General features: G+C 40.5%; 1 protein-coding gene across 5 annotated transcripts in view; it reads right to left on the bottom strand.

Annotated features, from left to right (window-relative positions):
* Positions 1-4,192: 4,192 nt before the first annotated feature.
* The window catches only part of GPATCH2 (G-patch domain containing 2), a 196,145-nt gene continuing 175,513 nt past the window's right edge, over positions 4,193-24,824 (bottom strand). For 3 of the 5 annotated variants that reach the window (XM_049868697.1, XM_049868695.1, XM_049868696.1), the window contains 2 exons: positions 24,450-24,538; positions 7,381-10,905 (listed from right to left, as the gene is read on the bottom strand). In XM_049868697.1, the coding sequence (XP_049724654.1) occupies positions 10,685-10,905; positions 24,450-24,538 (310 nt within the window). In that variant the 3' untranslated portion in view covers positions 7,381-10,684. Of the gene's footprint in view, positions 4,243-7,380; positions 10,906-24,449; positions 24,539-24,824 lie in introns of those variants that run through there. The other 2 variants (XR_007515324.1, XR_007515325.1) reach the window with 2 other exon arrangements.

The following is a 24,824-nucleotide window of genomic DNA, read 5'->3' on the forward strand; positions in this document are numbered from 1 at the left end:
TTTACTTGAAAACAGTATCACTGTATATCCTTAAGTCCCTGGGTAGTAGGAATGGTTAAGCACTGGGCTCACGGAAAGATTGGCTGTTCAAACCCTCCCAGAGGCACCTCGGAAGTAAGGCCTGGCAATCTGCTCCTGAAGGGTCCCAGCCTTGAAAACCCTATGGAGCAGTTCTACTCTGCACACACGGGGTCACTGTGAGGCAGAATCGACTCAGCAGCAACTAACAACAATAACCAAGTGTTAAATAACTTGCTAAATTATGAACAAAATTCTTCCCAATTAGTCTGCATTCATTAGTGAAGTAGATGTCACCTAATCTTTATAATTTAGAAGGGCCAAAGACAGATTATAATACTTGTCTGTGAAGCCCCCTGGGAAAATATGTATAAAATCTCCGACACAGAGTCGGCGTTCAGAATTACGAATTCCTTTTTCTGTGCAATCTCATTTTATAAATCTGGACTGATACTAGAACAGTCGATGGAGTTTTCTGAGCTGGTAGGGGGTGGACCAGGCCATCCAGGTCTCCCAACTCCTGGTCCAGCGTTCCTCCCACTGTAACCCGTCACCTCGGGTCCCAGGCATGACAGGAGGCCAAGCCACAGGAGTCACAGGGCTGCTCCCTTTTTTCCTTTAGTTGCTTCTTCCCTGTGAAGGGTGGCCTGGAACTCCTGTCTACTGGGCTGAAGGCAGGCAGAGAGCTGGATGGGTGAACAAGAGCAGGGGTGACTTTTAGGGCAACCACCTTAGTGGTGACAGCCATTTTCCCTCACCAACCAATAATGGGACCCACTGGCCTGAGAATGGTAAACAGTCAGCTCTATGATGGGTGGAAAGGCTGAGGGAAGTGGCTTCTCATTGTTTTTTCACAGCTTTGCTATGCCCTCCTTTGCTCTATGACACATAAAAATTGTAGCTCAGTGAAAAATATCAAATGTTTTATATGCACTGCTGAAAAACCAGACCAGTCGCTGCTGACTCTGCCTTATGGTGACGCCGTGTGAGCAGAGTAGAGTCGTGCTTTATAGAGTTTTCAACGGCTGTGACGTTTCCGAAGCAGATCACCACGCCTGTCTTCTGAGGCACCTCTGGGTAGGTGTGAATCACCAACCTTTCCGTCAATAGTAGAGTGCTTAACCATTCGTGCCATCCCGGGATGCCTTTATATCCACCACCACGTTTAAAAAATAAAGTAACACACTCAGAATTCTAGGATTACAAGAGACCCTTGAAGTAATGGCCTTCCTCCATAGATGGGAAGACTGGTTAGAATTTGATAGAGTTGAGCTCAATTAAAAAAAAGGAAAAAGGACGCCAAGTCTTTTAAAGTACTCTCTTGCGACAAGACAGAACTTCATTAAAGCATTATAAAGTATAATAGCTCCTTTAAAACTATAAATTCTTAGGTGATTCTAATCAGAGAAAATTTAGTTGGTGAAGTGCAGAAACACTTTTTAGTGTTTTATAATACGTTTAACTATCAGCCAGCCAGCCAGCAGAGAATTGGTACTGTATGGAAGTAACAGAAAGCCTCTTGAGCTAAGTGTTCAAAAAAGGGACATTTATTATAAGACCAAGGGGTATCTCATGGACGAGACCTCCGAAAAGAACTGTTACCAGGGCAGAATGCTGAGAAGCCCAATATTGATCTGGACAGGCTGTTATTGCAGCTCCCTGCCTGCTAACATGAACATTTAAAAACTGGACAATTGAATGTCATTATGATTTTAGGTTTGCTTTATCTGAGTCTACGATGGATATTTGATAAATACTGGCTTAAGCACATCAGCTTTTACTTTTTTCCCTCTGTTAAGTATTTAATGATCTGTAAATAAGCACTTGAGAAAATGCTACCTAAAGGGACTCTGTGCTCTTTCACGACATGAAAAATCTTTGTGTAACAGAACGAGAAACCTTTGCATTTATCTTTTTGCTAATAAGATGTTTAGGCCCACGAAGTAAGTATTCTGTTCGTGGGAAGGCCAGTCCTGTGGAACGAGGGGTTATACTCTTCTGCAGAAAAGTGTTGCTTCCACTACCTTCCAAGTGATGGGTTCTGGTCTTGTTCAAAAGGAACACCAGGCAACTTTAAGCAGACCTCGAGGGCTGTAGGAAACCCAAAGGCTCTCTCTGCTCCACTGCTTCACTCCTTCACGTCATCTGCAGACTGACTTTCTCGCTTTCCAGTCCGATGACGCCTCCATTCAAAGCATCAGTCACACCAAAAAAACCCCAAACCAAACCCGTTGCCATCGAGTCTATTCCAACTCATAGCAACCCTATAGGACAGGGTAGAACTGTCCCATAGAGTTTCCAAGGAGCACCGGGTGGATTCAAACTGCGGACCTTTTGGTTAGCAGCCACAGCTCTTAACCACTACACCACCAAGGTTTCCAGTCTCACCAAGGCAGGAGTGAAATCTCCTAACCCTAATTCTAAATGCCCTGGAATTGTCTCAGGGAGAAGGTGAGAAGGTGGTGGCATGGAGAACATTCCATGAAATGAGATCTTGGGCAGGTGACCCCATAGGGTCTGCCTCAGAAGACTGGCTTGGGTACAGGCATACCTGATCTGGGTCTTCTGTGACAGTATTTCTCAACTGCATTCTCATTCTCAAGGGGCCGACCACGTTCTCAGATGGGGCTGGGATCTGGGTCCTGCGTCTCAGGTCTTCGAGATCAACAACACATACAGGGGAGAGAACTATGGTAGGTTCCAAAGGCCTTGGTGGGCATGGCTGATGGTGCCTCAGTGAGTTGCAGTCAGCTAGTAAGAACTTATTCATTGAGTGTGGGCAGTTGAATTCTGTATTTTTATTGTTTATAGGTTTTTACTGAATGGATTTTAAAAAACATAATGTCATTTGGAGCCACAGCAGGAGTTTATTACGAAGGGTATGTCCATCAATGACTATGAAATCAGGAAGGTTGTTTAATAGGACTGCCTTTAAGACCTGTAAAGCGAAGTAAAAATGTGCTAAGCCTTCTCTCCAAGTCCCTCCCCTCCCCTTTCAGGCAGAAGAATAAACAAAGAGTGATTTGTCCTCATTAGAAACAGGAAAAGAAAAGGAACTAAAACTTAAACACTGTACTAGGGTATTTGATGTGAATTATTTCATTTAACTGTGAAATAGACAAACAAAAAAACAAAACCCATTGCCGTCGAGTCGATTGCGACTCATAGCAACCCTATAGGACACAGTAGAACTGCCCCATAGTTTCCAAGGAATGCCTGGTGGATTTGAACTGCCGACCTTTTGGTTAGCAGCCTGAGCTCTTAACCACTATGCTACCGGGATTTCTATTACATTCCTAACTTGAGAAAAGTTCCCTGAATCTAGTGAGATTAGCCTACAATCACACAGAAGGTAAACGTTATGGCTGGGCATTGAACCCAGCCTGCAGTCACTTCAAAGCCTGTGCCTTTTCTGTCTTCTATCAAGACTGTCAGCAGCAGTTACCGGTAAAACGAATGCTGCGTTTCTGGTCAAAACCCTCATTCCTGAAGAAGCAGCTCCAAACCACCCACCCACACTTCCTTCCTTGACATTCCTATAGAGTTTTTTTTCTCTGCACCATTCATTTGACACATTGATATATATATATATATATTTTTTTTTTTTCCCCACAGTTTAACGTTTTGAGATTGGGATGGATCTCACGATAGGTGATGGACGGCAGTTCAATTAGTAGTTTTTTGTTTCTTTCCTAATGGTGCATAAGATTAGGTGCATTTTAACGCTGACAGCATGTTAGATTCAATGAAACATGCTATAGACTGCTTCATCCTGCTGACAGCGTGTCCTACTGAGACTGCATGGCAGAAATGGTGCTCCCCACAGCCAAGTGCTCCCCTACATTCTGCAGCCTCGGGTTTGGCTGGCCCGTGTGACTAGTAATGGCCAATGGCTAAGGAACAGAAGTGACATACGTCACCCCCGGGCCAAGGCAGTGAAGTGCTGGTGTGCCTCCTGGGTCCCTCTGTCCCTGCCACAGCAAACTGGAGAGTCAATAGGTATTAAACACTCCCTGATTTAACAGGTTTGCAGTAATATATACTTACCTGACAAGCGGACCGTGAAGCCTCCTTCTGCTGGGCTCCTACTAAGCAACGACTCATTCATTACTTTACACACCTGACATTTTAAGTAGTAGTCCCGGGGTGCTGCACCCCTTGCTCCTTTCATTATCTGCGTGCTCAGTCGAACTTCCACAGGCAAATTCCTTTGTAATAGCGGGCCTGGAGATGGGGGAGAAACAACCTTAGAAAGAGGAACACCAGGAAGAGCGTTTGATTTCTGGTGTCCAAATGTTTGCTGAGATTTCCGAAGTGGCCGAGAATGTGAGAGCTTGTAAGTCTGCTCCCCTAAGCTGGAAACATCTTGGCCTGGGCCCGGATTCCACTGGCTTCTTGAAAAGGCTTCAGGGCCGACTGCTCCCAAGTCAAGGGAACTCTGGTTTCCCTGGGCATTCTGAATGTACTTTCTGTACTGTCTCAGGAAAACCCTGTTTGTAAAAATACCTTATGACACCTCCCTGAATTTTCTAGATGGGAAAAAGTGAAGCAAAAGACTTTGCTTTCATGTAATCAGATTCTCTGGAATTTAATCCTATATCCTATTTATGACTGAGCTAGCCATTCAAAATTAAAATGAACCTTTCATCCATGTGTATTGTATCATAAATGGGCATTTATCAGGATTACACGATTTTGCAATCCATCTGAATACGGAACTGGAATTTGTTTTCCTTCCGTTTCACTATGTAATTACCACGCAACAATAACAAAAGTGACACGTTTGAAGAACAGATAAAATGCTGTAAATTGGCCAGTAATGGTGATATTTCCTCATCTTCTGAAAAACCCATTTATTCTCTCTCTCAACAAATCAAGGCATTGTCAGCCCACACTCATCTTGTGGCCAGAGGGGCTCCACCAATTTCTGGATGGAAGTGAGTCCTGGAATGCAGATGAGGCCGGCTAACGAAAGCTTTCAGCGCAGGCAGCTGGTCTTTGCTTGCCTCAATTTCTAAATCATCCATAATGGGGCCAAGACCTCCCAAGCACTAAAAAGAGCGAGCTGACATGCTGGACAAACTGTTAATTTTTTCCTGAAGAAGCTGCTACATTGCGCATCTGTCACTGCAGTGCAGACGATTACTCACTGAGCCAGGGGAAACCTGCTGCTGGTTTCTGGCTGAGCTGCTGAGGGACCTAATGGAGAAACACAATGGTGTGCGACTCAAAGCAGGTCGCCTTCCAGGGTGACCAGCAATTGTCTCCTCATTTGGGAAAGTCATCCGGGAATATTAAAACATGTGTGAAGTACACTAAGATTTGTTTAAAAAAAAAAAAAAAGGAAGAGGAATTAGAAGTCCTACAGTCTACAATAAAAGGATAGGTGTGTAAAGACGTGAGAGGGTCAAGCAGCAGGTCTTACAGATTACGGCCGCTGCACTTATGGCAAGGAGCCCTGGACGCGCAGTGGTTAAGAACTCCGCTGCTAACTGAAAGGTCGGCAGTTCGGAACCCATCAGCCACTCAGTCGGAGAGAGATGTGTTAATCTGCTTCCGTAAAGATTCGAGCCTCGAAAACCCTATGGGGCAGCTCTACTCTGTCCTGTAGGGTCGCTATGAGTCAGAATCAACTCTACCGCGGTGGGTTTGCTTTGGTTAGGATGGATACTCACTGCTAAGAACCTGCAGATACTACATGGTATTATAAATTCTGTAATTTTGCACTTTAAATCTCAGACCTTTACTGTGTGCTCACAAGCACTTCACATCCAGTACTTATTTTGTGAAAATCTGCTTACACGTAAGGTGGATTACCTGTATTGTTTACATAATGAATTAGGGCATTCCATGAAGGATTTTAGGATCCCAGGTTAACCACAGTCATCTAACAGAAAAACCTTAATTTTTTTCCTAAATTTATATGCTCATTATCTCTATGAAATCCTCATATTTGAAGACATTTATCTCACTGAAGAATTTGTTTGGAAAGCATATATTACATTAAGTGTGGCAGTAAACTATTTCTCATTCTTGCTGCTTTTTAAAAAACACTCTTTTCTGAAAGAAATTAAAATTTCTTAGAAATTTAATAGGAAGCATGAAAATGGGCAAAGCAGTTTTGGGCATTTTCTTTTTTACTTGGGATATTATCATAGTATCATAACCTACCAAGTGCCTAGATGAGAAATCAAATATTATACACCAACTCTGAAAATTCTAGCGGTTTCCTTTTAAAACTAAAGCCAAACCAAACCAACAACAAAAAAGCTTAAGACAAAAACAATCTACAACTGCCAGTTGTCTTCATCCTTGAAAAATTTAAGGTGTGAACAGAAGACAACCGACAGTATAGCAGGAGTGAGCTTGGTGAATCTGGGAGTGATTTACACTGTCTGACAATTCAAAGACAGAAGACAACTCTAACGTACAGATAAAACTAAAAGTGGCCATAGTAGATCATACTCCTGGCAGCTAATGGCACCGACTCACTGGAGACAAATCTGGGTCTACTTAAAACGTCAGCTGTGTAAAGTAATGAGTCTCTGCTTAGTAGGAACTCAGCAGAAGGAGCCTTCATGGTCCAGTTGTCAGTGGAGTATATATTACTGCAAGCCTGTTACATAAATGAGTATTTAATACCTGTTGGATTAAAAAAAATCAAAAAAACAAAAAACCTGCTTACTCTAACAACTACACTCAATTTTTAGGTAGAATGGATAAAATTTAATCAACATAGCCAAAGGTTTCTTACAGCAAAGAGAACCCAACATTTTAAGGAGCATTACAAACTATTTAAAAGAAAAACCAAGCAGATTTAGGAGAGCTACAACTTTCCAGAAGGAAGTACAGCGTTTGGTGGTACACGACTCGGCTAACTTAAGTGGTCGGAGAGAGAACGTGTCCCTTGCTACGATAGAATCAAAAGTCTTGAGTGGAAAGAGACCTTGTCAGTTGGTCTAGGCCAGCTTCAGAGAAAACAAACAAAAATATGACAATGTAGTAGAACAGGTTACAAGCAGCTTGGAATACATTTGTGAATCAAATATATTTACCAATTTTTTTCTCCAAATTTTTGATTTTGAAAATACTAAAATTTTCCAGGGCTTAGAGATAACGCGAATTGAAATGAACTCTTAAGTGTAAATGTCAATGGATAGTAGTTTTTTTTTATACTATTCAGCTTTATTTTTCATCAGTTTAAGGTAAGAGGGAAAGATTTAAAACACGGTGACTGCATGAAAGTAATATTCTTAAACGTTGTTTTATTCTTTCATTCTTTTTTGTGCTATTAATACAGCTTTCCACTAGAAGGAAAAAAAACAAAACAAAACAAAACAAAAACTGAAAACAAATCCCAAATATTCTTTGCTAAGCAATTTCACTATACAAGGCCAATTTAGATCGCTTCTTGAGAAAGACAAAATACCGGAGGAAATGATTTTAAAAAGCTTGTCAACAGTGATTTTTCTCTTACATGAAATATCTGCTCAAAATGAAAATGTACTGAAGAAGAGCAATTGTCAGTCCAATTAATTATGACGCCAATCCACAACGTTAAAACACATATTAAGAAGAGGCAGTATTTTGCAATCGCATTGCACTGTGCATTGCATACATACGTGCACTGTAAACACACCTATACGTATACATCATGCGTATCCTGAACCCTACTGTCTTAACTTCAGTTGTTTGATTACCACAGTATGAGTTATACAATCTATGAATTCAAATGCTGAGATCAATTAATCGGGAGATTTTAGTTAGCAATGGATTTTCTTCTAAGGGGTGCCTTGTAATTTAAGAGTAAAAGCAAAGACATTTGAGGGGAATGTCATCTTAAAAGCTGTATTTGGGGGAGAAGAAAGGAAATGGCCCCAGTACACAGTCTGATTAGTATCAAGTATAAGAAGTCTATCAAGGAAAAAAGACCAATGGCCAACACACTCATGCTCCACCTCTCTCAGCTACTGCCGGGGGCGGGGGGGGCGGGAGGGGGCAGTGCGTAATCTGGAAAGTAAAGGAAGATACCTCTGTACTCCCTGAAATTTCTTTATGGTGCTTCTTGGCACAGCCCACTAATCTGGTAAGAGGCTTTAGACACTGAAGAACAGAAGACTGGCTTTACGAGGGATTGAGAATATCTTGCCACCTTTCCTAGGGGATACAAATGATTCATACTAAATCAGGAATTCCTTTGGCAGCTTCAGGTTCTTTGGGAGCGGTAACTGGCAAAAATTAACTGTACTCAAATAAATTAGTGGGATTCACATCTTAAAAGACAATACTTGGTTTACATTAAAAATTCCACATTTTGATTTTGAGTGTTCATTTCTCCATTTCAGTTCAGCTACAACCAGAATATCAGGTGTGCGCTGAATTTTCTTAAGGACCGAAGGCTGAAGGGAGGTATGTGCCTCTGTTGTGTGTCTGTGTGAGGTGTGGGTGAAGCTTGGGATAATGCTGCTTCTCCACTCTGAATGGTGATTCCCACAGTCTGTATAGTGAGTGAAAAACTCCAGTAGAACAATAAATATTTAAGCCCTCTGTGAGCAACATGAAGGCCTCTAAAAATGTGAAGATGGATTTTCTGGGGGGCCACAGGAAAACTAAGTGAACATCTTCAAGGGGTTGCTTCAGAAAACTTGCACCTGTCCAGAAGGGCAGCAATGAGAAGTGTTCCTAAAGGCTGCAATACTTCATTCAGGAGTTCCTCCACAGCAGTGGGGTATAGTTTTATGTGCACTGCTCTGCTTGACTAGGGTTCTTACACCCATTGGAACACGATGGAGTGAAAAAGAACAGCCAGGTTATCAGCAGTTAGGGACCAAAGTCCTCAGAGTAACCTCATGGTTTGTTGTCAGTGGCTCAGAATTTAGATTTTCAGAATTCTAGGATTTTAGAAGTTGTTTAGGCAATGGAATTAAAACAAAATCTTCTGACTAGATCCTAGAACACTCTGCACTACCACATAGACGTTCAAAAGCAATCTCCTCCATCTTTTCCATCCCTACACAACCCAGATGTAAACACACATTTTTAAAAAATGGCAATTCTAGTAACAAACTTGTAGAAAGTAATCATACAACAGTTGCTTTGTCCAGCAAAAATATTTCAAGACAGCAACTCACCTGGGAGTCTATAGTTCCCTGATCAACCTGTCCTTTCAGCACATTAGCCCTAGGAAAGAAGAGAATTGTTTAAAGAAATGGGTGCACTTGGCAAACCACCAAGGCCTGACTCTTCCTACTTGGCAATATTCTGTGTAGAGCAGATCTGGGAGAGGTCAGCTACATACACAACCCTTCCTCCCTTTTAAAACTCTTTTGCGGATTTACAAATTCTAATAACCTATTAGAGAAAGGCTGTCGTACATAGGGTTGCTATGACGGGGAACTGACGGGGAGCTGACTGGACGGCACCCAAAAGCAATGACATTAGAAAGGCGATCCATGTGTGTTATACACTGCCCTGCCTTTATGCAATCAATAAAGGTCTATTATAATTATTGTCAGTCCTTAATAACGAAGATGATGACCAACATATGGTAAACTAGGAGAAATTTAGAATCTCCGACACTGTGATTCTGAAATAACTCAGTACTCGGCACGTGATAAAACTGACTTGTTTTGCTTAGTTTTAAAGTAATGGCTTAGCTCTTAGCTGTGGCCGTCGGTACCATTCACTTCTCTTGTTCACTTTGTAAATGGGTTGGGCTACTGTCAGAAATTTCTGAATTCTTGGGAGAGCCACTTAAATCTTCAAAAAAAAATATATATATGGATTCAATACTCTCACAATTTAGTTCAATGATGAAAATTTAAAATCCGTTTATGCCGATCTTAAAAAAATATCAACCTTTGGGAAGAATAGAGGTAGGCATCAGTCTGAATTAACAGAACTTACAGTTCAGTCCTGGTGAATTTAAAAAATACATTTTTTCTTTCAATGATTATTTCATGTTCTAAATGAGGTAAAATTTATAAAATCTGCATTAAAGTGATGTCGAGGGCACTCTGGTGATAATAACAATGAGGTTTATTTTGTCAAAATAAAAACATCCAAGGGAAATATCACTTGCTGTTTATCATCTGTGAACTTCAGACTACACTGCCCAAAGATAGAAAATCAATGGGTATCACCCCATTAGAGAATCTTCACGACAAACCCACATGTCGTGAAAGAATATGACACTGGCAAGCCTGTTGAACACCGATTTGCGTGGGACTTCACTGAGGTGGTGACAGGTTTCCTGGACTACAGCAGACAGGGGTGACAGGAAGCCCTTCGCTTTCTGACTGACCCCATTTTAGAAACCTGCGGCACGCTCACACTCGCCTGGGCATCACACACATACACGAATCAAGCAAAAGCATCACAAGTCATTGACTTCTGAGAGCTAAATAAATAAAAGGGCTGTTCTTTATAGCTAGACATGGCGTAAACTGCGGACGAAGTGTAAAGGGTACAGGTGTTGACTTTAGCACCATGACTGTGATGAAGGCCCACTTCTATCACGGCGGCAGGACTGTGTGCACACAGGAAGCTAGAGGGATGAGTCTGAGGCGTGGGGATTTCTGCTCCAACACCAGAAGCTATGTTGTCATTTACGAACAACGGGATATAGTGAATGAAAACCATAAAATGTTTCTTCTTTCTCTTCTTCTTAGGTAGGTTTTCCTGAACTGGGGGTAGCAGCTGCAGTAGAGCTTTTCGGTAGAGGAAATCCAAGTCCTAATCCTTTTGGCCGCTGCATGGCTTGAATTGGCTCAGAGATCCCCTTGCCATCTCGTCCCAGGCCTGACCCAGGTGTCCAGCCCATACTCTGAAGCATTCGGTTTCCAATGTTGTTTTCTAGGATGGGCTGAGCGCTTTCACCTACAAATCCTGAAATAATAATAGGACAACATACATTAGTACTGACACAGGTTAAGGTCTTCTCTGGCTAAATACACCATGTTCTCCTCTGTTTTTCAACAAGGTACCAGACGGGGTTGTGTATCCATCTTTGGATAAGTAACTTGTTGAACTGGAAGAAAAAATGTGAAGAAAGACTTTGGTGGGAGTTTCAGTTTTAACACTTAGTAACTGTTATTTAACCTCTTTGAGCCTTTGTTTTCTCGCCTGTAAAACTGGCATAATACAATGTACACTGCCTGTTTCACAGAACATTGTAAGATCCTGTCATGATTTTACTTATAAGATCAAGTTCAGTAAACCATAAAGTACTCCGCAAATGGGCTTATCCTCATTATCAAGTTAGCCTCATGGATAATATTGAAAATCACCAACTTAGCACCATAATATCACGTTATTTGCCCAGGGCTGTGACATTCACAAAATCACAACCAAACTAAAACAAAATCCAACAAAAAGCAGAGTTGATGGCATCCTTAATTCTTAGGAATTTACATTTTTATAATCCTCTTCTTGTTATTTATTATTCAATCTGTAACTCACACATCCTTTAATTCTCTTCCTTTCTCCTTCCATTTCCATGTTTAATGACTAGAAACAGGCGTGGAGGGGGAAAGTGTGTGTGTGTGTGTGTGCGTGTAGACAGAGAGTCCCTGGCTGGCACAAACAGGCGCTCAGCTACTAACCAAAAGGCTGGCAGTCTGAATCTACCCAGAAGCACCTCTGAAGAAAGGCCTGGCAATCTACTTCTGAAAGGTCACAGACGTTGAGAACACTGTGAAGCACTCTGACACACATGGGGTCATCATGAGTCAAAGCTGACTCAACGGCACGAGTTTTGTTTTATATGAACGTAATATACACAGGTTTAAATATAGATATATACATATGCATATAGATAGACAGGTATTATATGGACTATACATTTTCTTCCTTTTTTCTTATTTCTTCTTGTTCTTCCTTCCTCCTGACCTCCCTCCCTCCCTCCAGCCTACCTTAGTCCCTAATTTTAGACAAGGAGACTGGCTAGCCTTTAACAGAAGGTTTAGAAATAGCTGTTGCTTCCCTATTTTCTTAGCAAAGACAATTGAGAGATACATCTATTTTATGCATTTTCTATTGGATGGTTTTTTTAAAAAAAAAAAATTTTAATTTTCTTCTAAGTCCTTGTGGAGAAAGTTGAGCGTATGTGTCGTATACTTGATTCTATGGAAAGCCTAGAAGTACTACATATCTAAAGTCAAGGAGTCGAGCAATTAACAAATGTCATACAAGTACAAAAATCACAAGAACCTGAGATCCTTCCCTCAATTGCAGGTTCGGGCGTGGTCTGCCTGCCCAGCTGGGGCATGGGTTGGCTCTCCTTGACTGGTCCATTCTGCCATCCTTAGCAGCAGCTGTTAGATTATGGTTTACGGTAAAGGAATACAGCACAACTAGAGTTAGCCAGATACAAGCAAGCAGAACTCTCAGTTACTATGGCATTTCTTATGGTTGCCCCATCCCTTACAGAAGGAAGTGATCATCAGACATCCTTGCACTGGAGACCGAGGAGGGAAAAAAGGGAGAGAGGTTATCTTAAAATCATCTCTGTTGAGGTGGAACATTTCCAGCCCCATCTCCTATGTCAGGGTTTATGTCACAAACGTGACAGGGATGTAGAGGTTGGCACCATTTCCTCTCCAGGCCTCCAGGGATAAAGACTTGGCTTTTCAAATATCTGCATGATGCCTGTTGTACACCAGCACAGTCCTGGGTCCAGCAAATTTCTGCTCTGAAATGTGGACAGTGTTGGGATTCCGAGATAGGGGTTAAATGGGCAGCTGTGGACAAGACCACCTGCTACTCTTAAAGGCCTGTGAGTCAGATTTTTGGGTAGCACTAACCCACCCCAACTCTTTTCTATCACTATTGTTGTTTTCTTCTCTGACCTAGGATCTGACACCTTTTAGCCCCTCCTCCACCAAAAAAAAAAAAAAAAAAAGGTTGGGCCCCTCTGTCCTCCTCCTCTAGGAATTACGCTCAGGATGGTGATAATGGCCACAGAAGGAGCCTTGGGCATCAGTAACGGTAACACAAATATTACCTGAGCGCTTCTGGAGTACTTCAGTATATTCTATTTCATGGCCTGAATTCTGGTTAAACAAATGGCCAATTTATTATTGCTCTTAAACTGTACATATGTTTTTCATATATTCTTCGGTACATGTACTTCATAGCAAAAAATGAAATAAAAGAAGAAACGTCAGTGTTGTACCAATGGCATATCTTGCCTGGGACAGCAAGTGGGTGGTTCCCCAGGGTTCTGACCTGGAGAAGAAGGAAAACTGGAAAAGGCTAGAGACGAGCTTTAATAACTGAAACTCTTATTTACTACCGAGTAATCATCAATGATTTTTCAAAACCATCAATGATACTCTCAGTCTCTGGTGATTTTTAGGACTGAGAATAAAATGCATGGTTAGCATCTGTTACGTCTACTATTAATACCAGGACAACTGTTACGACAGTGATGAGTGGGTTTGGGACTTAACAAGCTGGTTCTGGGCTCATGGAAAGAAGCACCTTAACATGCGAGAAGAAAAACGAAGCAAATAAAAAACCTTCAGTCACCAACAGCTTGAATGGAAATATCTGACGCCACAGAAAAAGTCCTGACTAACATATTGTTTGACCGAGGCAAAAGGAATATATGAAGATCGTAAATTTCTAATTAGAAAACGTGTTAAAATCTAAATAGATGGCCTGAACCTCCTAACTATAAGCTAGAAGGTTCAGGTGATATATTTGTATTTTATGCATATACATAAGAAAATAAATTGAAAACATGGACCTCTTAGTTACAAAGACCAAGAGAAGCCTTTTGTCAAAAATCTCACTTAATAACCAAAAAAGCGATTTTTTATTTTGAAATTATAATTATGGTGGTATGTAATTTTATTCTGAACAGCTGCGGATCAAGTCCATCAGGTAAAACAGGGTGCTGGCGTTTTGTCCCACACCCCGGATTTTTTAGTGACTGCCATGAATTCATAATTCCATCTGTAAGCTAAAATAAGATCAGAGGTCTAACGCTGCTTCAGGCTACACACCTGTTCAGTCATATTTTTGATATAACAGCTTGCAAAAAGTTCAGGTTTAAAATTTGTTTAATATTTAAGAAAAAAATAGGAGGCCAATGCAAAACGTACCTAAGCTTGCTAAACTGTGGTCAAGTCTCAATCCTCAAGTGCAGAAACATGATTGCTGACTTACAATCAGTTTTATTCATTTCAGGCGTGGGCTGGCTACCCTCCTCGCATGCTTGTGTTTGTATACAGAGGGAAAGAATCCACTCTCTTTTTTTAAAATGCTGGTTTCATTTCTCTTTCTAATAAAAATGAGATAAATCATTATCTTGCACTCAGAAAGGGGGAAAAAAGGAAGAACATCTAATTCCTCAAATGCTAAATCTTTTCACACACAAACACACAGGCCCCTGGAAAAACAACAGCCTTTCTATACAGTCTTAAAAAAGAAAGAATACCAGCTACTTCGCTTTTCATGGAAAATGACTCTCATGTGAGATCTACTGCTGGTCCCCCATCGCCCTTTACGAGATGAAGACGGGTGAGCCAACAGCTCAATCCAGCCCAGTCTGCCACAACCCTTATTTCCTTTTCTTTTGCTCCTCTCAGTGCTGAATCCTATACGTCCTTTCCTAGAAGGCCCCTTGTGCTCCGGCAGTTTTAGCCACACACAGCCCTCCGAGGCTTCCGCGTGCCCCCCCTGCAGCCCCCTAAGTTGGACCTCTTCTATTTATTACAGGGGAGTCGATTCTTTTCTCGCAAACCTTCCAAAGACCATTGCGGATGGTGATTCACTTGCGTAATTGGTTCAAGAGATGAAAATCCTGTGTCGGCCTCTCTCAGCCGCTAATCTATCCAGCTGACTGCAAGCCTAATGGGCAGCTTGTGTAGTAATTTGGCTCCTAAAGTGCTGTATTGATGTCGGATAAACAGCCAGTGGAAGGGGCCACTGGAAGGGGAGCGATGCGTGCAGCTTCCCGAGGACAGCCAGTGTGCTCCGCCTCTGCCCTGCCCTGTATTCAGAAGACATTTACTGGTTCGCACTTGCTCTTTCTACCCATCCTTTTTCCTCCCATTTCTTTACTAGCCAGCTGAGGGGCAAGGCTATTGTTACCATTATTAATAGCAATCCTACTAATACCATGACATGGATTTTTGATTACTGTTAAAAACGCAAGGAACAGCATAAAGCACGGTTTGCGAATGTGAGAAAGTGGTAGGTGTTACAACTCCTTGCCAAATGTTTTAATTATTTCATTTTTTTTTAATACGGCAAAACCTCACCAATTCAGACGACTGCATATTAATCGGCAATATCACAGTCATTTTCAGGTGAGTTTTGTTAAACAAAATCAGTCCAAATAGTTTATTGCTTAATAATAGGAGGCACTTACGTTTTCAATAATGGGAATTTAATGTAAAACCAGTTTTTTTTTTCCTCCTTATGTGATAAGGAGGATACAAGATCCGATCCATTATTGCCGTGGCTGTAGAGGGAGTGTTCTCAAGAACCCATGTTTTAGTTATATGAAAATATATTTCTTATACAATTATCATGCATTAAAGATTGAGTTTTTTTCTTTCTTTCTTTCTTTTAAAGGCTTACAATAAAACTGTACTGATTCCCAAGGCATACCGGGATGTTTATTTGCTATAATGAAGTCAGGGCCATTTACGGTGTGCCTACTAGGTACTGGGTGTGTGGTCCATGGTAGGCACATGGCTTTCATTATCCACGAGGCATGCGGCGTTCATTATCTCTACTCCTCTTGACAACCATGCAAGGCAGGATTGCAATGGTCCTCACAGAGGTGAACTAACTGGACCCATGGTCGAGATGAAGGAACTTGACCACATAGTGGTTAATCCTATTCCAGAAGCTTGTGCACTTTCCATGACCTGTACTGCTTCCCCTGAGGATGAGAGGTAAATAACCATTTGGAGACAATGACATTTCAAACTAGTTTTTAAAAACAATTTACAACGTTGAGTTATAATGTTAAGTTCTCTCAATGTATATAAACAATAAACAGCATATATACACCACCACCCACGGATAGCTAGAAATAGAATGATGTCTGCAGGCCTTAGAGGTTACAAATGCTTCCATATCCATCATTTATTCTGATCTTCATTATCAACCTGAAAGGCAGGTATTATTGTCCCATTTTATAGATGAAACTAAGGTTTGGAGAAGTTAAATCCATCTGCCAAAGTCGACTAGCTAGAAAATATCTCAGTTACAACTTGAACTTAGGACATTTGAGTACAAATGTTTATCTTTTCCACTGATTGAACACTGAACTTAAAATACTGTATCACCAATATTTCATATTACGTCAGGTCTTCTGCCACATTTTAGGAAATAACTGGGGTTTTATCCTATGCACAGATTTCAAACTCCTGGAAATCCCACTGGTCTAAACTAGCATAGCAATTCTGGTTGGAGTGTTCCAATTCTCAAAATTCATCCTGTTTGTTATATAAATCCAGCAACTTTAGGTTTCTTGGGCTGGCATTTACATTATACCTTATATTTTAGTTCTATTTATTATAAATATATAGTGGATTCTGTTCTTTTCTGTATTATCAATTTTAACTAATACCCTTACTTTATTTACATTTATTGTGATTACTGTCACGTATGGATTCATTTTTACTATCTAATGCTACTTATCTTGCTTTTTCTATGTGTTTTTGTTTCCTCCTTCCCGGAGTGCTGACTTACTTATTACATCAGCTTGGAAGTTACACGTTTCTGTTCTTTTAGTGACTACTTTTAATGCTAACATGCACATCTGACACACCAAAGTCTAATCAGTGTCACTACTCTCCACTTAAGAAAAAAAAAGTACCTTTGTGTTATGGATTGAATTGTGTCCCCCCAAAATGTGTGTCAACTTGGCTAGGCCATAATTCCCAGTATTGTGTGGTTGTCCACCATTTTGTGATCTGACGTAATTATCCTCTGTGTTGTAAATCCTAACCTCTATGATGTTAGTGAGGCAGGATTAGAGGTAGTTATATTAATGAGGCGCGACATAATCTACAGCATTACTTTGTATCTTGAGTTAATCTCTTTTGAGATGTAAAACAGAGAAGCAAGCAGAGAGGAGAGGGACCTCATGTCACCAAGAAGGCAGCACTGGGAGCAGAGCATGTCCTTTGGACCTAGAATCCCTGAGCTGAGAAGCTCCTAGGCCAGGGAAAGATTGATGACAAAGACCTTTCCGCAGAACCGACAGAGGAAGAAAGCCTTCCCCAGGAGCTGGCATCCGGAATTCTGACTTCTAGTCTCCTAGACCGTGCGAGAATAAATTTTTGTTTGTTGAAGTCAGCCACTTGGGGTATTTCTGTTATAGCCGCAATAGGTAATAAGACACTTTGAAATGTTTGTACTTACCATTCCCTACCATTTTACTTTTACTCAAACATCTTCCTGGTCATTGTCACCATCATTATTACCACTTGCTAGGTATACCAGTGAGCTTTATGCACATGTTTAATAATTTCTTTGCTCACCATTCGTTCTTGATTTTCGTTTATCTTAGGTTCAGTTTTCCTCTACATGTAGTAAAAAATTTAGTAATTACCTATTAGTGTTAATTTTCTCGATGTTTACCTGAAATTGTCTTTATTTCATCCTCATTCTCGGATAATAGTTAGGGTGGATATACAATTCTAGGTTGATTCAGTTATATTATCTCAATACTCTGAAAACAGTATCCTCTTACCTTCTTAATTGTCCTGCTGTTGTTGGTAAGTTTGCTGCCATTGTAATTTAATTCTTTTGTAGGTTATATCTTTTTTCCTTGGTTTCTCGTTTGTCTTTTGTGTTCTGAAGTTTTATTACAATGTGTGTATTGTTGTTGTTAGTTGCCATCAAGTCAATTCCAACTCACATCGACTCCACGTGTACAGAGTAGAACTGCTCCACAGGGTTGTCAAAGCTGTGCCCTCAAAAGCAGATCGCCAGGCCTGTCTTCTGAGGCACCTCTGGATGCGTCTGTACCGCCGTTTCGGCTAGTAGTTGAGGACTTAACCCTTTGTGCCACCCTGGGACGCCACGATGTGTGTAGGCATTGTTTTATATTTAATATTTCCTAGTAAGTGTTTGGAAACCCTGGTGACATAGTGGTTCAGAGCTACAGCTGCTAACCGAAAGACTGGCAGTTCAAATCCACCAGGCGCTCCTTGAAAACTCTATGGGGCAGTTCTACTCTGTCCTATAGGGTCGCTATGAGTCGGAATCGACTCGATGACAGTGGGTAGTGGGTAATAATGGTTTGTGCATTTTGTATATCAAGACTCATGTTTTTCTTCATTTATAAAAATTCTCGGTCATACCTTCTTGAATATAAACCACCCCCCCCCCAAAAAAAAAAACCTGTTGCCATTGAGTGGATCTCGTCTCATAGCAATCCTATAGGACAGAGTAGAACTGCCCCATAGAGTTTCCAAGGAGCGCCTGGTGGATTCAAACTGCCAACCTTTTGGCTAGCAGCCGTAGCACTTAACCACTATGCTACCAGGGTTTCCTTCTTGAATTCGGTGCCCCTTAATTTCTCCACTCCTCTTTCTGAAAGTTCTATGAGACATATGCTGAACTTCATCCTTCTGCAAGTCCCCCAGTCTTTTATAGCTTCCATGCCTCTGTGCTGTGTTTTGGGTAGTTTATTCGTATCTCTTTCGCAGTTTGCTCTCTTTTCAGCTGTATCTAACCTTCTGTTTATGCCATCTGGTGATTTTTTCATAACCAAGAAAATAATCTCAAATTTCTCCTTGGTTCTTTAGTACATCTGCCTTTTCTTTTCCCCCTTTGTTTTAGGATCTGCTATGTTTATAGTTAATTTTTTAGTTTTAGTCTGTAAGCTCCTCTTCAGTAGGGATTTATCTGTGGTGATTCTTCAAGGCCTAGGGCGAAGGCACATACCTCTAGAGTGGTTTCACATTGGCTTCAGAGAGCAGTGTGTATGTTCATTTTTTGGCTTTGTGTCATTTCCAACTAGAAGCCCATGTGAGGGTATTAATGGTCATAAATCTTGGTTATAAATCTTCAGAGAGTTTCCTACTGGATGCCCAGGCAGAAACAAGGTTCTTTGTTTTTCTCTGTGCCTGCTGGTAGACTTTGTTCCTAGTCTACCCTCTTCCAGCAACAGAGCTCTTTGGGTTCTGACTTAATAAGGAGCCGACATCCAGCTCCTACACTTGGCTCCCTTCCCCGTGGTGGTGCTAACAAACGTTTCTGAGACTGGCAGAACTGTGGGTGGAGTGAGGGGGCTGTTCAGGACCCCTTTTGGTCCTCGAAATTTCCTTTTCTTTCCTGTAATTTCAGTTATGTATCTAAAAATACGGTTTTATACTTCATTCAGCATTTCTAGGTATTTTGTAGTTGGGGTACTGGCTTGTTGGTCTGCCATACTGTCAAAAATGCAATAATGTTCTAACATGTGCACTTACCATCTCAAGTGTTCTCTGTGCTAAAAGAGAATGGAGAGCTGTTTAGTAAGACTCCAATAAAACACGTAAGTGAAAGGTGGCTTAGTGATCTGTGTTTCAAGAGGTAAGGTGCTGTATAGTTCCCAGGCTTCTGCCGTAGGTTCAGATACTGTCTGGTTTCAAAATTAATAACAATCCAAAAAAGAAAATCTGCCTTTTTAAAATGCTAGAAGAGATAAGATCATATCATCTGATCAGTGATCAGATGAATCCAGTGATAGAAGAAAATTAAAGTATAACTATCGATAATATAAATTTGGGCAACTTAAGACTCCAGCAGCTTGCAATGAAAGCTGGACAACTTAAGAATCTTAACAGCTTGCAGTGAAAGTTTGGTTATATGGGACATTCCTAATCATGTTTCCATAGGACTTTTAATTAAACACACACCTTCAAAAAATCTTCACCCATTGTTATTATTTACCTCTTGCCTTTATTGGATCAAATATTCATACCGACTATTTTCCTACTGAAATCTCCGTAGGATGTGGAGGAAAGAGTTGCAAAGGCCCAAAGGGTTACAATGTAGCTCCTTGTCCAGAGCTCACATGCGCATGAAACCACAGTTACCTCAGAGCAATAACGACACTGGCATATTAAACTTCAGGAGGCACCTGTCTGCATAACTTAAAACATACAGAAAAAAGGTTGATTCTTTTTGATGAATATTTTCACTAAGATATTATGTCATTTCTTGTACAACATAAAGCAAAATAGTTTAAAGGGCAATAATTGTGGATAACATTCAATTTGGTAATTTAGAGTGGACAAAATTTTTAAAAACTAAAGGGGCCAACATACTTAAATCTTTTTACTATCAAATCCTCAGCAAGTGATGGCTTCTACCAAAAACACGGACTGGAACCAACACTGCTGACTGCCTTTTGGAGAAAGTGTTAATAATATTCCTCCTATTTTGTTCACTGCTTTTCTTCACCTTTACAGATGACATTTTTCAAATTATAAAATGCATTCTGCTGGCAAACCTTCTTGCTTCAACAGTTCTCCATTTTATAACAGTAAATCTACATCCCTGCTGCTGAGACATCTACTATCTTTTGGTACGTGACTCTGAATGAGGCAGAGAACAAGCTATACATTCAAAAATCAATACCTAACGTTATCAATATTCATTTTACTTTGTCAATACAAAATACAAGGGTGAAAGAGCAGTAAATAAGCGAAAGCGCTGAAATAAATTTGGTGTTCCTGTCACAATTAATAAATGTTTAACCGATAACACAGCTGGCCAGTGTATACCTTTATAAAGTGACTAAAATTATGCTTCAATGCTGTCGCTAAAAAAGGGTGAGTAAAATTTCCAATACTCCAGCAGATAAACATGATCAGATTTTGAGTTATTAATTTCATAGAGTACTTTTAGTCTTTTAAAAAATTTAATAATAATATTTACTTAAAACGAAGTCCCTGGGTGGTGTAAACAGTTAACGCCCTTGGCTGCTACTTAAAGATTGGTGATTTGAGTCTACCCAGAGGTGCCTAAAAAGAAAGGCCTCATGGTCTTACTTCCGAAAAATCAGTCACTGAAAACCCTGTGAAGCACAGTTTTACTCTGAAGGTAACAGGTTTTACTGGTTTATTTATTTATACAATGTAGAACTGCTCATCTTTAGAGTCATAAATTGTTGTAAACACCCAGTTTGGGATTATAAAGTGACAACTTCTTCTGTTAAACCCTTTGTAAACCTGCTGTTCGACTGAATAGTTCACATATAAACCAGACGAGGTTATCAAACAATATTCAGGCTGTCGGTCTTTTAACTCTTACTCCTGTTTTAAATGAAAGAGTTCTCTTCCTCTGTATGTTTGCAGCTTAGGTTTAATGTTGACAAGACGCAAAAGGCACCTGAAAATGTATTTCAGTTCAATGTATTTTCTGAGGAGCCTGAGAGAATCTGTAAAGCACCTGGAATATTCTCTTTAAAATAATTCTATCTGCTAACTCAACTTGGAGAGCTTACAAATGTAACTGATTCATTATTATGTGACTGTATTCCAGAATTGGAAAATTATCATTTTCAGAGACAAAGTGATCTAGGATTTACCACCAACAGCCCCTCATCAAAACGCATTCATGTGAAGGTGTTTCCTACCTGAATTTAGATAATGATCTTCACCTCAGAGCCAACTCATCAGTCTTTGAAGATACTCCCTTTAAAACTGAAGACTTCTAAATAACCTCACTCTCTCCCTCTCTGACGGGGACAGTCGGTCACACACGGATTTTAAAAACGTATTTGAAAATGAGGGGCGTTATTCTCCTACCCTGCTGTATCCTGAGTAAACTAAAAAGACTGCATTTAAAAGTAAGAATTTCATTCTTTAAGGAAACGTCCACTAGTGAAAACAACATCTTGAAAATTAAGAGCATCAAAGCACTTTTGAAATAAAATACCTGGAATATGCTAGTGTAAGCTTAAAAAAAAAAAGGTTTTGGGGGGGGGGAACTGTTTAAGGCTAAAGTTTAATGTTTTTTTCTATACTCAGTATAAACGATTTCGTCTGATCCGACTGAGCTAGGACATCAAATCGCCTCATAGGAACAGTTAGATTTTCCTCTCCTCAGCCACCACGCTTTTTCCTTCTCACCTCGTGTAGGGTAAGGGCGTTTGGACCTGACCTCAGTATTCTCTTTTCCACTAAGGTGCTTTCGTCGGATTCCAAGGATTGTTCTTGTCCTGTTTCTGTCACTAATGTTTGGATCATTGAAAGACAAGAGAATTCAGGGGACCATTCAACTGGAATGGGGATATTAAAGAATTCTACTGAACACCTGCTTTATGAGAGAATTGACTTGGAGAACTTATGACAAGTATTTGATCTGAAATGTGGCTATGTGTTCCTATATGAAGAGATATATTTGAAGTATAAGTATTTTAATGAATATTCTTTTCCTCTACATAGCAATATCCAGACAGACCTTCTATAATACACCATACAGCAGTAGATTTGAGTAAGCATATACAACAGGGCCGTCTTTCCACACACACTCTCATAAAGAAGCGTAAGTACGCTGTCATGGAAAGCACATGGGTTTAGGAGTCACGCAGACCTGGGTCTGAAGCCTCACTTGCCCTTCAGTGGTCACATCGTCTTAGGTAACTCACTTAGCACTTCTCTGGGTCTTAAAATGATGATAATAGCGCCTTGCTCACACAGTCGTTGTAAAGGTAAAATTAAAAAATAATATTTCTAGTATATAGTAGGTACCCAACCAAACCCACTGCTGTAAATTCTGACTCACAGCAACCCTATAGGACAGAGTACACCTGCCCCATAGGGTTTCCAAGGCTGTAATCTTTACAGACGCAGACTGCCACATCTTTATCCTATGGAGTGGCTAATGGGTTTGAACCGCCGACCTTTTGGTTAGCAGCCGAGCGCTTAACCACTGCGCCACCAGGGTTCCTTAAGAAAAAAAAAAAAAACCCAATGCCATCGAGTTGATTCCGACTCATAGCAACCCTATAGGATACAGCAGAACTGCCCCATAGGGTTTCCAAGGAGCACTTGGTGGATTTGAACAGCTGACCTTTTGGTTAGCAGCCGAACTCTTAACCACTCTGTTTCCCAGGGCTCCTTAGGTGCCCAATAAGTAGTAAGTATTATGCTACATAAATACCCTCTACACACAGGTGTTTCCTACCTCCAAATGCTGACAATTCAATGCCGCCAGAAGAGGAAGATCGGGTATTAGACTTACAACTACAAACAGAATTTCACAATGGACTTCCTTTAGGAGACAACTACATTAGAAAGTTCCAATTTTAAGTTATCCTTCAATTTTCTAGTGCTGAACTATTAAACAGGCCCCCTAAATAAAGAATATAAGCTTAACATCTTTTATTTACTTTGAAATCCCCATGCTGGGTGGGGAGGGGAACAAAAAAAAAAAAACACTTTTTTTCTTCTCACTGTTTACTCTCTTGATGACATGAATATTATTTTCATATTCTATAATTAATCATGGGAAAAAAATCACTTTTCCTGTAGAAGTTTATCAATTTGAACGGTTAAGGATCCCAGGCAATAAGCCAAGGCTGTTACTTCTTGTAACTGATCAAGTGTCTTTGCTGAGAACACTTCATCATAGCCAGGTTTGCTGCAACACCAACACGTTATGGTTAACTGCTATTTATTCACATGTGGTCTGTATTTTAACGCCCAGCTGGCTTCCTCCTACCACTGATTTCTATGTGCCTTTCTCCCCTTACCGTTTGTCTTTCCTGAGATTTTGCAATACGTACGAATCTTATATCCTTCACCACCAAGCTAGTGTCTTTGCCCCTCCACCATGGCTTCCTGTCCCTGCCGGTCTACAGTGAATTCTCCCTGCTCAGCACTTGCGGTTTTTCTTATTTACTACACTCATTGGAATGACGTGTCATTAGAATGACATGATTTTTCAGGTGGAAATGATTAGAGATTTTTTATTCTAATGCTAACGCTGGCTAAGTGCAGAGAGACAAACCTAAGACTGCTGCAGAGCTGGGAACAGAAACCAGGCTGTCACATTTATAGGCCTGTTTCCATCAATGGCAACATGGGGCCCTGCATCTTGAGGTTGCTGCTACAACTCTGAATTTAGTACTATTTAATCTCTCCTGGGGTGATTTGCCTTGTTTTCCCAACTAGTCTATAAATTTCTTGAGGCCAAAGATTCAGCCTTTGGAGTTTTGTATGCCTGAATACTTCATACAAAGTCTTGCATTTGGGCAGATGTGTAACAAATATTTTATTGATTGGCTGAAATATCCATACACCATGAACATGCAACACATCCCAACACCAAATGCAAATGATTTGTTTTTAATAGTATCTTGCAATTGTGCCTCTTCTTTCGCAGAAGTGATTAAGAGGTAGCTATATTTTATTCCTGATGATTCATCAGCTTACACTTGTGTTCCACCCCAGGTCTTTTTTTACCTGCTGCAGTAGGTCCAGGCAAAGGTGCGGCTTTTCTTCTCCGTTTGATATCTCCTGTGCACAAGGATCCTAAATGCATGCTTGTTTGCCTACAAGCAATTATCAGAAAAAAACTATTAACAAAGGAGGGAAAAAAATGACACATAAATACACAGCTTGTATAATCTGAACCTAAATCAAAACATTCTCAACAAAGATGGAGCCGCATGGTAAAACCACCAATCTTGTTTATATCGAAACATAATTACGTTTGTTGACAAGCGTTCAGCAGCTAAATGCGCCATCATAAATTGTTACTGGAATGAATAATATAAAAGGAATGCTTTTTAATTTTCAAAACTGGCAATCTTTCTGGCTCAACATAAAATCAAGCAC

This window comes from Elephas maximus, chromosome 24, assembly GCF_024166365.1.
Source record: "Elephas maximus indicus isolate mEleMax1 chromosome 24, mEleMax1 primary haplotype, whole genome shotgun sequence".
In the NCBI taxonomy this organism is placed as follows: Eukaryota; Metazoa; Chordata; class Mammalia; order Proboscidea; family Elephantidae; genus Elephas; species Elephas maximus.